At 43.1% G+C, this 13,804-nt stretch overlaps 1 protein-coding gene across 8 annotated transcripts in view; it reads left to right on the top strand.

Moving 5' to 3' along the window:
- The window catches only part of SLC17A1 (solute carrier family 17 member 1), a 77,264-nt gene that overhangs the window by 28,119 nt on the left and 35,341 nt on the right, over positions 1-13,804 (top strand). Inside the window, exons 12-13 of one of the 8 annotated variants that reach the window (XM_059179510.1) lie at positions 4,932-4,980; positions 11,527-11,822. In XM_059179510.1, coding sequence (XP_059035493.1) covers positions 4,932-4,980; positions 11,527-11,621 — 144 coding nt within the window. In that variant the 3' untranslated portion in view covers positions 11,622-11,822. The other 7 variants (XM_059179511.1, XM_059179515.1, XM_059179513.1 and 4 more) reach the window with 7 other exon arrangements.

The raw sequence follows: 13,804 nt of genomic DNA, 5'->3' as shown, positions 1-13,804 counted from the left end.
GGAAGTGAGAGAAAGAAAGAAAGGCCAACTTGTGTTTCAACAAGTGTCCTGGACAAGGTTACCTGAAATCCTTCTCTTAAGGATATTAAAATGCCCTAACAAATTGAAACAATCATTTTCAGTGCATACCTGATCTTGAAAAAGATGTAGAAGAATATTTAAGAGATGAAAAATGAAGGAAGAGCTTGATCCCAGAGAGGTCAAAGCCCGATGAAGCCCTGTGTTCTTCCGGGTGCAATGACCCTTGCTGGGCGAGCTGTCGCTTCAGCTGCGATGAACAAACCAAGAATAAGAGATAATATCCCCAAACCACTCATAAGACAAAAACACAAAAAAGTCAGATTGAAAATGCTGGCAAAAATCTGTAATTACAAAGGACTACACCCTCACTTCAGAGTACCATGTAAGTTACAGGCAAACTTGATTTATTTGGAGGAAAAGCTATGAGCTGAGAAGTAGCAATATCTACAAAATTCTTCCACATGCTCCTTATCCCATTACTTGGGCCAAGGAGAAATGGTTTGCATTCACCACTGCCAAATTTCCTAAAGAAGAGCACCTGCCACCATCAGGTTCTATGTACTCATGGTCTCGGAAAGGCAGGAAAGTCACTATAACCATGGAATCCCCCTGGTCCAAGAGACCAGGCTGATTTCTCCTCCTCAGTATAGGGCCCACTCAGCTTGTTCTTCCATTTAATTCACTGGGATGTGCTGAGTGAACTTCCAAAAGTTGTGAGATGAGCTAACTTCTCTGCTGACTTCCACAAGGTGGGAGGAAATATACCTCCAGATGGTCCAAAATTATCTCTGCCCAGTAAATTTGTCTGTCTCAGCCTCAGCTTCAAAGGGAGAGGAAAAACCAAATAAAGACTCTTCTGGAAATCTGGAACAATGAACTAATTTTCACAAAGGTTTAAGGCCCAAATTCAAACTCTATTTTCAACACTGTAAGCCCAGCATTGAATTTCGAGTAGTTCGCAGAGGTCTAGTAGAAGATTTTTCTGGAGAAACTCACCCTAAATTCATACTCTAGGGTTTTCTCAAGCATTAACATTCAGTGAGAATGATTTTATAGTCAATCAAATATCAACAAACACGTGAAGAAAGAAGATGTCATGTGAGAGAAGAATAAAAGAACCTTAGCATCAGATCCTCAGAGTTACTGGAAATCTTTGCAGATGTTTAAAGCCAAAAAGAGGACTGCAAATATAAATAAGAGGCATAAGATCTGACAAAGAACTGAATCTAACCTCTGGCAATTAAAAATAGAAAAGTGGAAATAAAAAATTTCATATGAAATACAGCTAACAAGAGAATTAGTGAAGTTTCTGATTCCACTGATGAGAGTAAGTAATTTGGGCCAATTATCTTAGTAAAAGCCATTTTACAAGGTTGGAAAAATGTTGAGAGTCTTCTGCGAAGCTTCAGAGAACCAGAGAGATGAAAACTTTAACAGGCAAGATGTAGGAGAAGCCAGGAACTAAAAAGAATTAGGCAAAAGACTACAGGGTATTTTCCACTGGGCTGAGGAAAGCAAATTTTTTGGCAGCTTTTGAGGACTTGCCAAACATGAGGACCCTGATATATTAATTCTTGTTTTAGCCTGAGACCTTCCAAGAGTTGCATGGAAGGAGTAAAGGTGAAGAGAAATACACCAGTCCTCACACAGCCTGCTCTGAGTTGTTTGGGCAGACCGGAACATAGCCAACTTGACCTTAAAGGGCTTCAGACTTACCAGTGTCCCAGAGGAGTCTGAGGAAGCCATCAAAAACAGCACTTTCGGGCAAAGGCATCACCAACCCGACTGTCCCTAGAAATAGTTTTTTTTAAGTACAATCTCCTGCACACAACAAAAGATAACCAGGCACGTGAAAGAGACACAGCAAAAGCTGGGAAAACTGGCAGAACAAAGAGCAAACAACTGTGGCAGGAGAACAGGGCCCCCAAAGACAACTGGTACCACCAGCTCGCATACATTGCACAGGGAAGGATAAGTGAGGCTTGGAAGTTTCTGTAGGAGGCTCTGACTACAGGAAGTCACATAGAATATGTGAGGGGAAAAAGAATTAAAACTGAAGTTTAAAAATGGAAAACTGTACCAAAAAAGTTAGGAATTCACTGGATGAATTAGACAGACACAGCAGCACTAACAACCCCAAACCCCAGCAGCCAAAACTATGGAGGTCTGTCTTTCTCAGCTGGTAGATCCATCTCCAGTCAGCCGACGGGCTAACTGGGGAGAGCCCATCTTCTAAGCACTCCCTGTGGCTAAGGCAGAGCAGAGGTGCCTGGGTGGCTCATTTTTTTTTTGGAGACGTAGATTAAAAGCTAAGAACATTAAGAACAACTCTATGCTAAAAATCTGGGAAAACTGGATATATATGTTCATTTATGTATAAATGAACATATATATGAACATACAAATATATTCATATTCTAAAAATATGTGTGCAAATTTATATATAAAATGTGTGTATTCAAATCTCAACTCCACTACTTATGAGTTATGAGACCCCAGAAACATTTCTCTAAGTCCTGGTGTCTCTAGCTATAAATGGCAAAAATGACACAGAAACCTCATGGGGCTTAGGGGCTTACCAAATCAGATCATGGCTGCAAGTGCCAGATGCTCATGTAGTCAACCCATAGCAGAAATTAATATCATTATTTGTATACCCTTTTAAGTGTTGTCTATCTAACACAATTGGTCAAGAAAAGTATTTACAGGTATATACAATGTAAATGCAGAAGAACAAAGTTACATTATGTACAGAGAACAGACTGTCGGGGGTGGGGAGAGGAATCAAAGTTAGATATTACATCATATAAATATCTAAACCACAGTATCAACCAATATTACAAAATACCTATGGGGGAAAAACACTGAAAATGGTGGAAACTCCATATGAAGAAAACTGCACACCTTTTAAAGCAACACAGTAAAACTATAAGAAGAGGGAGGCATATTAAGTTTTTATGCTGGAGCTCAGGTCCAAATACACACACACACACACACACACACACACACACACACACAATGAATTCTATTAACTTAAAACTTTTGAAAACTTTATTATTTATCATTAAATTTCTGGGCACATCTTGGTCCTTTTCTTCACTTTCTGTTTGCCAATGACTTGTCAAGCTTGGCATGTTTTAATTAGAGAAATCGCTATAATTAAATATATTTAATGCCTTAGCTGAAGGAAACATATTGTTTTACCTTTTCAAAGTCTACTCTTAATTTCATTTTATTTTTCCAATTTTAATTTTCTTTTTGAATGAGAGAGCAAGTAGGAGTGGAGAGGGGCAGAGGGAGAGGGAGAGAGAGAATCTTAAGCAGGCTCCACACCCAGCATGGAGCCATTTGTGGGGCTTGATCTCACAACCCTGAGATCATGACCTGAGCAGAAATCAAGAGTCAGACTAAGTTTGACTGAGCCACCCAGGCACCTCTACTCTTAATTATATTTTAAATAAAACTGATGATGATTTGATCAAGTTCCAAAAAAATACATTCTGTATGATAAAGCTTCATTTCGAACCAGAGGAGATGGATTTATTTTTAAAAAAAAAACATCGTGGGAAGCCCACTTGTAGAAAAATGCAATTATATCTTATTTATATAAAAATACAAAAATACAATTATACTCTGACCCCCAAAATTAATTCTAGATGGTAAAAAATGTAAGTGAAGAAAGGAAACAAAGAAGATACTAAAGTAAAACAAGACTTAGTAATTAGATAAACTTTGGGTTGGACATCCTTCAAAAGCTTGGGACCAGACACCTAAACCCAATCACGATGCATTATACATTTAACTACATAAAATTTAATCTGGGCTGATAAAAAAGGTAAAAAGCAAAATGGTAAACAAATCTCAAACATAATTAAAATTCAATGTCATCTTTGAATATAGATGCAAAATGAAATAAATCACCAGTGTATAGACTCTACCAGCCTATGACACCATGATTAACTAAGGCATTGTCTAGGAAAGTAAAAGTGACTCAGTATTACAAAATCTATTAATGAAACTGATCACACTGGTAGGCTTAAAGAGAAAATGTTATATATAAAGAAAAGGTATTTGATAAATTTTATGCAAAAGCATTGATGGGTGTGTAATTAACTACCAAGATATTCAGATTTATAGCTGCAAAAAGTGAAAAACAATTTAAATGTAAAGAAATAAGTGATGTTTTATAAATTTTATAAATCTAAACTCTGGATTACTAATCAGTCATAAAGGTTATGATATAGCCAAATATTTCTTGATATGCAAACATGTTTATATTTCTAGATAAAAAATCAATGCATTTCTGGCTTCAGCACTATGTACATTATAATGTTAATTTTTTAAGATTTTATTTATTTATTTGTCAGAGAGAGTGAGCACAGGCAGACAGAGAGAGTGGCAGGCAGAGGCAGAGGGAGAAGCAGGCTCCCTGCTCAACAGGGAGCCTGATGTGGGACTTGATCCCAGGATGCTGGGATCATGACCTGAGCCGACTCAGGTCACAATGTCAGGGTCCTGGAATCAGAGCCCCATATCTGGCTCTGAGCTCAGTGAGGAGCTGGCTTGTCCCTCTCTCTCTGCTCCTCCCCCCACCCACGTGTTCCCTCTCTCTCTCAAATACATCTTTTTTAAAAATAGAAAGATAAATGATAGTTATCTTTGTAGAGTGAAATCATCAATTTTTTGCTCCTTATGTGTGTTTTTCCATGTCTATTAAGTGACCTGTGTTGAACCTATACTATTTTTAAATTATACTAGAATTGTTACAACATACCTCAAGCCCATCAATTTATAATCACTTTGCACTATAATCCCTCAGGATCCAGAATCTGCCTGGTTTAAAATTTTCTTCCTGATGGCAGTCATTAACGTGATATGCCTACTTTTTTGTCTCGTATTTGGAAAAGCAGAAATTCAGGACTGGGCTAAAGATAGACAAGAACACACGCGCCTCTGAAGGTAAGCAGTGATCAGCTTGAGGTCAGATTTTGAAACTGGGGGTGCAGGATCGGGTGGGATTTAGGGTGATAGGGTGCTAAGGTGGGGAAAAGCTCAGATTTGGGGGAAGAAGGGGACCATGTCAAGTCTAAAACTCTCTGGTGTCCTGATGGGACATTTAGCCCCGAGGAGATGCCGCTCTGGGATTCTGGGGAGAGAGTGGGTCCAGGACATAGAAATTTGGGAGTCAGGGCCTCTCTAACATTAAGGGTGAGGAGGACAAGGGGACGCTTTTGAGGGGATGGGAAGGACGCTTGATGGAGCAGGAAGAACATTTGAAGAAATGTGCTAGCTCAGAAAAGAAGTGGAAAAGGTGCACCTGAGCACCCCTGGCAAACACTACCAAGGGAGCAAACTGCATGAGGTCTGAGAATCTACCCATGGATTTGACCCTGACTAGAATGAATAATGGAAACAAAGGGTCCACCAAAGGTCGAAAAGAGAATCCAGTATTGTGTCTTCCTTCCGGAAACTCTGTCTGTGGTAAATAAAGAGGAGACATGTCTCTTTGTAGGATTATCTCAGCGAATACAGAAATAAGAATTGGTCTTGGTAGAATCGCCTCAGTTTGCAAACTCCAGGGAATGAAGGGATCTAGGATTTGCGAGTCAACAGCCATTAACATCACAGGGAGAGAGAGATTCGGACATACTGTGTACATCCTGATGAGAGAACGGCCACCACCGAGGTCTTTCTGTGAACACCAACTGGGGACAATCCAGCCTGTAAAGACAGCTACCGTTCTGTAAGAAATACACCACGGAATGCAGGAGGCCATGAACTAAATCCTAGGGACAAGGGGGCGCGTGCGTGGCTCAGAGGGTGAAGCACCTGCCTTAACGTCAGGAAGTGATCTCAAATTCTGCGTGTGCGCCGGTTCCAGACTCTCTGGCACAGACGTTCGCCTCTGAATTCTACCTTTCTGAGTCATCTCACGTAATACATGTTTCTTACAAATATTTCACCCACTCTGAGCACTGCCTCTTTGGCAGGGTTTCAGCCAACCGCTTAAACTTTTGGTGCCCTTACAGCCTGCCTTTTCTGTCATGTGATTTTCTGTCCCCTTCAAGCAGTGTCCTCCGTATCTCTGCGGTCCTCCCACGCCTGCCCCCTGGCCAGCCGCTAGGAACTCCGGTCTGTGGTATATGTGAAATGCTGGTTGTGTTTCCAGGCTCTGGTGAAATCTTTGAAAATGCCTCCATGTTTCATCAGCAGGCACTGGTGAACACGCCGGGCTTTTCTAGTAACTTCTCTCCCGCGGGACTGCGTTGGCCTCACTTTGTAATTTCCCACACAGCCCCCCGGGGGCAATTTCCTGTCTCTTGCTTACCTTGGTGGCCTTTCAGGGAGCAGGGGGTGTCTCGGGAGGCGTCTCCCTTGGCCTCCCGCTCTGAGTCTGGGCGCACTGAGAGGAGAACGGAAGGTTTCTTCGACAACCTCCGTGTTTAACAGTTTGCAGCATCGGCGGTGAGGCCCGGGCCCAGGCGGACACGTTGTTCCGGTGGGTCCACCTCAGCCGCGCGTCTTGATTGGAGAAGCTGCCGGGCAAACCGGAAAGGGCGGGGTCTTAGTCACGTGTCTCCCCCCCCCTCCAGCCCAGAGCGCATGCGGCCAAAGGGCCTGGGCCGCTGAGTGGCAGGCGTCCAGGGGGGTGTCCCGTGCGCGCTGACTAAGCCCCACAAACCTCGCTGGACCCAAGTCCTTCTCCAGCGAACACCCCAGGAAGGAGCTGAGCTCAGGAGTCCGGCAGGCAGCTGTGAGTTGACTGTCACCTTCTCTTTGGGTCCTTGTCTCGAAATTAGCAAATAGCCCTTGTAGGTTCTGGCGGGAGGTGGCTCCCTGGTTTTCCTTGTTTCCTCTGTTGAAGTTGCCTTTTTAGGGGGTTGGGGAATGTACCCCGTTGAAGACAGCACAGAACTTTAGATACTGTGGGTACTGCAGGGTGAGCCTTGTCAGTGAGGCTCTCCCGTAGTCTACATAACAAAAAACTGGGCTAGAGAGTTTGCCCATGAAAAGGCAGAGTTCTGTGCGCCTGGAATCTTCGGAAGTTTCGCATGTTATGTGTTGTCCATACGCACGGATTTTATTGGACCGGTAGATCGCGGTGAACGTGTTGGGGTCTGTAAACAGAAGTAGGAGGTACAGTTCTGCAGCTGTCTCTGAAGCCGGGGACAAAGTGAAGCCACTGGAGGGACAGAAAAGGCTCCCCTCGCCAGGGCACTCATGGGTGAACTCGGTCCTGTGGCTTCTCCCTCTGACACTGTCAGCCACCTGGCGTGTCGCCCAGCAGGATACCAAGGACAGTTGGCAGAGTTTAAGCTCCTACAAGCTTTTTGCTTTTTGACTTTTCTTTCCTTTTTTTTTTTTTTTTTTTTTTTTTTAATTTTAATCCCAGTAGAGTTAGCATCGAGGTTGTATTAGTTTCAGGTGTACAAAGAGTGGTTGCAGACTTCTCTGTATTACTCCCACAAGCTTTGGAGTTGACTGTGTCAGCCAGTTAGGGCAGGCCCCGCCCCCTTGCCACCATCCATGAGTCCGAGCTCACACCGAGGGGAAAGCAGGGAAAGAAGAGTTCCTGGGGATTCATGGTTTCTTTACCGTCGTTACTTCATCTACAGATGTTTAGTGGACAGCTGAAGTAGGGATTTGGATTTGTTTCCCAAGCCAGTGAGTTTTAACCACGTCATTTTTTTTTAGAAAATACTTCACATTTGTTCCTCTGACTTAAAATACCAACTTTTGGTAAAATAAACTTATATGTATTTATATGTGTTTTGGGGCTTAATATATAGTTTAAGATCTGTTGCTCCTGGGACCTGTTGTGTAATATATTGATGGGTCTAAATTTTTAATATATGTAAATACCAGACCAATCAAACATTTTTCATATGTATTTTTGAAGATGATACTGTGTAATATCAGCTGTTTATTCTCCTGGGAAAGTTTATAATCATTGGGCCATTTTAATAAAGATTGAACTGCAGTATTTAAATGGCACCAAATTGCAATTTATTTGCATTAGAGTGCACTAAATCTGTTTGGGAGAAACTAAGTTCCCTGTACCAGCACATTCTCCCTTAAGAGTGGATAGCGAGACCCCCCCCCAGCCCGCCCCATGATGAATATGGGTTCAGTTTTTGAGTCCAGTGCTGCACTTTGCTACCTGTACTTAGTATACATTTCTTAACAAAATTTTATTTATATTTCCTGAATGTGTTTTTTATTTATTGTAATTTCTTACATATTTGGGCTGGGATGTAGGGAAGGTATTGTTTGAATATATTTATTTTTTAACTGAAAAATTTAACCTGTAGCTAAGCTATCTCCTTTGGATGGTTTGGGAGTTAATTCTCTAGTTTCTAGGTAGATAATCATATCATTTACAAAAATAATAATTTTCTTTCCTTCCTTTTGATATTTTATCTTTTTCCCCCCTTCTGGACTCATGGCCCTTAGAATTTCCAGAAAAAATTTAAATAATGGGTTAATGTTAGTATTCTTTTATTCTTTATGCCTTTAAATGCATATACTCTAGTTTTATTCTTTTTTCAATATTTTATTTATTTATTTGAGAGAGAGAGTGAGCATGAGCAGAAGGAGGGGAAGAGAGAGCAGGAGAAGCAGGCTCCACACTGAGTATGGAGCCCAACGTGGGGCTTGATCTCAGGTCCATGAGATCATGACTTGAGCCAAAGGCAGACACTTAACTGACTGAGCCACCCAGGTGCCCCTTCTAGTTTTACTCTAAGAAGTCAGTTGTTTATTTTTATCTATATAATTTTTTATGAAGAATAATTGACATATGCAATGTTGTATTTTAGGTATAAAACGTATGATTCAAAAAAAATGTAGTGACTTGATATATATTTACATTACGAAATGGTCATGGCATAGTTGTGATCTGTCTCCATACAAAATTGTTATAATATTATTCTTATATTCCCTATACAGTACATTATATCCCTCTGTCTTATTTATTTTATAACTGGAAGATCGTCCCTCTGAATTCCATTTACCTGTTTCGTCCATCCCTCTACCCTCCTTCCCTCTAGCAACCATCACTTGTTCTCTGTATCTCTGAATCTGGTTCTATTTTGTGTTGTTGGCTGGCTTGTTTTGTTTTTCAGATTCCACAAATATGTGAAATCATTTGGTGTTTGTCTTTCTCAGCCTGACTTAATTTCATTTAGTGTCTTGCTCCATCCCCATTGTTACAAATGACAAGATTTCATTCTTTTTTATAGCTGAGTAATATCCTGTTGTATAAATATGCCATATCTTCTTTATCCATTTGTCTATCAATGGACATTTGGGCTGCCTCCATATCTTGGCTGTTGTAAATAGTGCTACAAATCATAAGGATGCATGTGTCTTTTTGAATTGGTGTTTTCATTTTCTTCAGGTAAATACCTCAAGATAGAATTGCTGGAGTCTGTGATAGTTCTATTTTTTGTTTGCTTGTTTGTTTATTTATTTGGTTTTATTTGTTTATTTAGCATGGACCCCAGCATGGGGCCTGAACTCATGACTCTGAGATCAAGACCTGAGCTGAGCTAAGAGTCAGATACCCAACTAACTGAGTCACCCAGGCACCCCTATGATAGTTCTGTTTTAATTTTTTGAGGGACCACTGTACTGTTTTCGTAGCTGTACTGTTTTCGTAGAGACTGCGCCAATTTGCATTTCCACCGACAATGCATGAGGCTTTTTTCCCATCCACATTCTTTTCAGTATCTGTTGTCTCTTATCTTTTTGATCATAGCCATTCTGTCCGTTATGTGGTAATACCACGTTGTAGTTTTGTTTTGCATTTCCCTGATGAGCAGTGATGTTGAACATCTTTTCATGTGTCTCCTGGCCATCTGAATGTCTTTAGAGAAATGTCTGTTCAGATCCTCTGCCTGTTTTTTAATTGGATTGATAGTTTTTTAAAAAACATATTGCATTGTATGAGTTCTTCATGTATTTTAGGGGTTCACTTCTTATCAGATATGTCTTTTGTGAATATCTTCTACTCAGTAGGTTGCCTCTTTTGCTTTGTTGGTAGTTTTCTTCACTATGTAAAGGCTTTTTAGTGTGATATCTCCCATTTGTTTATTTTTTCTTTTGTTTCCCTTGCCTGAGGAGACAGATTAAAAAAACACATATTGCTAAGACTGATGACAGAGAACATTTGCCTGTGTCTTTTTCTAGAAATTCTAAGGTTTTAGATCTTACATTTAAGTCTTTAATCTATTTTGAATGTATTTTGTGTATGGGATAAGAAAGTGGTCCGGACTCATTGTTCTGCATGTAGCTGTCTAGTTTTCCCAGCACCATTTATTGAAGTGACGGTCTTTTCCCCATTGTGTATTCTTCCCTGCTTTCTTTCCCATGCTCTGGCACCATTACCCTGGGGCACCCCTCCTGGACCATGGAAACCCTCTTCATCTTTCTTGGGTGCTGACATCCTACCCTAATATCCAAGATGAACAAAGCTAGATGCTATTTAGAGTGGTAAGGACAGATTTTAATCAGTCATACACTGTTACAAAAAGCAAATGAGTCTGGAGAGATCCAAACTCAAATTTTTATTCGTACAGAGGTGAGGGGCATTTTAAAGGGAAGACAAAGGAATAAGGAGAGGTGAGAAATAGGGGCTTAGGAGAGTCAGACCGGTGAAGAATTACAGAAAGCAGGAAGGGGGTTGGCCCAGAGGAGGGTCATCTGGGATGGCTAACTGGTGCTCATGGACGTTGGCCTTCCTCACTGCGTCACTTCCAGACCCTGTGCCAGGCTGTCAGCCAACGCAGACATGGTCCACACCTCTGGTCAGGCTTCAGCACGTTATGCCAGGCTGTCCTGTCCCAACAGTCCTGACCTCCCGTGGCCTCCAACACTCCTCATCCCGGCCTGCTGGGCAGCCCTGGACTCATCTGTCAGGTGGAGGAAGGATGTGTGTAGAGCACTTGCCCTTTCTGGATTTTGTAACCAGGTGAAGCTGGGTTGCAGTCTGGTCTTCTAGTTGGCATGGGCTCTGGCAGTTTGTTCTTTGAAAGGACGGGGGTGCATCTGAGCAGGACCAGAGTGTGGGGGGCACAAATGGAAGTCTTCTTTTCACAAAATAGGCATTTGCCAAAGGACACAGACTGTGCCTTATTGTTGCTGTAGATAACACGTATTCATATTAATAAGAGAGGGCAGCAGTATCAGACGGCTTCAGGTGCAAAGCCCAAGCTGCCCAGTGTTTCCTGACACCGCAGAGACAGGGAACAGGCGATGCATGGTCTCGTGTTGTGTTCCTGGACTTAGCACGATGTTAGAATTGTTCACCAGACATACTTATTTTTATGTCAGGAGGAGAACAGAGTAGCACATGCCTGGGATAAGCTGTCATCAGGACAAGGAAGTTAGCTGGAGAAAAATACGCTTGACCAGACTGGTGCTTTGAACTGTTCTGAAAGCTTTCCTTTATACGCCGGGACTCACCAGTGACATTTGTGTGCACTTTTTTCTTTCGCTACAAAGCTTCGTGTAAAGCAGAACCCTGGGAGAGCCTGGAACTGACCTCCTCACTGAAGGGAAGAGGGACCAGCCCCGGAGCTGGGACTGAGGGGCAGTAAGCGGCCCAAGGAAGAAGATGGCGTGCACCTTCCTAGGATGTCCCCCCCCACACCCCGTGTGCATCTCTTTTGTACCATATATTGTTTATACCAGCTAGCAGGTCTGAATTTTAAATGTGGATTTTTTTCGTCTTCCACTCCACATTCTTTGCTTTGTAAATGATTGCTGAGTCAACCAATAAACAAGTGCAAGAAAAACGATTTTATTCTAAGATTTTCTGGAAGACCTTTTCCCTGCTCTTCAGCGTTCAGTCCTCTGTGTTGTCAACGTGTGGGTCAGTGGGAAGTCTGACAGGTTTCTGTACTTTAAGTGAGCCATTTGGGGGAAACTGTACTCATCAGGCCCTGGGGAGGAATCAAACCTGTTTCCAGAAGCAATGAAAAGTGATAGATGAGGAAAAAACAGAAGAGTCCACCGAAGGAAAGGAGCGGAATTACACGCCAACAGGGGTCGTCCAGAAACAAGTACGAGCCTCTGCCCTGATGCGCGAACCCCGTGATCCTTGCTGCTGAGGGCCTGGGGTTTGCTCTGTGATTGTTGGAGACGTGGAATGGCGAGAACCGGTCTCTCAGTCTCAACACCAGATGGGATACGGAAGGGATTTGGTAGGTTTAGATAATTCTATGTTCTGAAAAACAAAGGATATTAAAGAAGAATTGGGTCCTTTCCCTTCTCACCCATTTATTCCCTAACTGGTCCTCCACACCACCACAGGCCGTGCACTGAGGCACACAGTGAACACTTACACACTCAATACACACACACACATACACACACACGTATTGATTCTGTGTGCAAGACACGGGTGTTGTTGTGTTTAAGACATAACAAAGTAGTATGTGTCATGGTTCCCGCAATTCCAGAGTCTGCAGTCAGATGTGGTGGAGGGAACTGTCCTAAATGAACCAGGGTGGGGCGGGGGGAGAGGGAAGAACTAGGGGAGGTGTTGGAGGGGCCCTGAAGGCAGGACGCAGTCTTGAGCCAGCTGTGAGAGAGCAGGAGAGGCCCTCACGCATCCCCAGTCATCCATCCAAATGGGCTTCAGGCCCAGGTTCCTCCCGAACCCTCAGCCTTCTCAAGAACCGCACTCATGTGTGTTCTTTTCAAGAGTCCATTTCGTTTCTCCCCCAGGTTTGAACCATGCTCGCTTTAAGCTCCTTTCCTGCTACACTCCTTTTTGAAACACGTCTCTCTTCCCTCTCTGAGCACCGTATTCTCTTGGTTTTCCTTCTCTCTAGTCTCTTCTTTTTTCCTTTTTCTTAAAAAGGCTAATGATCCCCCAGGCTGGTCATTCAGTGTTGGGACTTCTGTAAGGTTCTCGGCAGACGTTCCCTCCCTACGCCATCCTTTTGCCTGGGACAGCCTCCGCTGTGCTGAGCATTTCAATCACTGCCTGTATCTAGAAGCTTCCTAGATTTACACATGAAGCCCAGATCTCCCAGGAAGGAAAAGTGTCTACTTTCCTTCCTGTCATCTTCACTTGGGTAGCCCTCAGCCTCCTAGGCATCTCCATCTGGACAGAACCAAACCAAAACCTGGGAGTCGCCCTGAGCCTGTTCCGTGTCTGGGTCTTGTCAGGTGTATCCCCTATGGCAGATAATCCGTTTACCCCTCACCCATGGAGCCCTTTATTTCCTTTTCTACAGTCATCATCCACATGCCTTTCTGTCGTCCACTCTCCTGACACATTGTCTTCCCTGAAGCTGGGTCTGACTTCGGTCTCTGCTAGGAACCCATGTTATATCCTCATCAATACTCACTTCCCACTGCTCAGTGCTGCTGCTGTGTTTCATGATCCTGATCCTCCCCACGTGGGGGATTAATGAAAGCGACACACCGCACGCACCCTGCAGACTGTGGAGTGGAGTCAAGCCAGTGTGAGTCTTGCACACGCACCTTAGGAAGAACTGGTAAGTGAATGAGGCGACTGTGGAGTGAGGCTCACTGAAGGTAGGCGGGATTCCAGCAGTCAGAAGAGCAGCTGTGACACCAGAAGGTCAGAGGAGGAACCCTGGCCAATGTCTGGTCCCTGAGGTGGGAGGGATCTACAGAGACCCACAAACAAGATGCAGAGCAGAGATCACGATGGCAAGAAAGAAAGTGGCTGGGAAAAGTGACGGCCAGGGCATGTCCAAGCACCCCGCACCTTCTAGAGGCCACTCTGATTCCTACACCATCATCC

Source organism: Mustela lutreola, chromosome 6 (genome assembly GCF_030435805.1).
Source record: "Mustela lutreola isolate mMusLut2 chromosome 6, mMusLut2.pri, whole genome shotgun sequence".
In the NCBI taxonomy this organism is placed as follows: domain Eukaryota; kingdom Metazoa; phylum Chordata; class Mammalia; order Carnivora; family Mustelidae; genus Mustela; species Mustela lutreola.
Note: the sequence above shows the minus strand (reverse complement) of the source record. Positions and strands in the feature narration are given on the sequence as shown.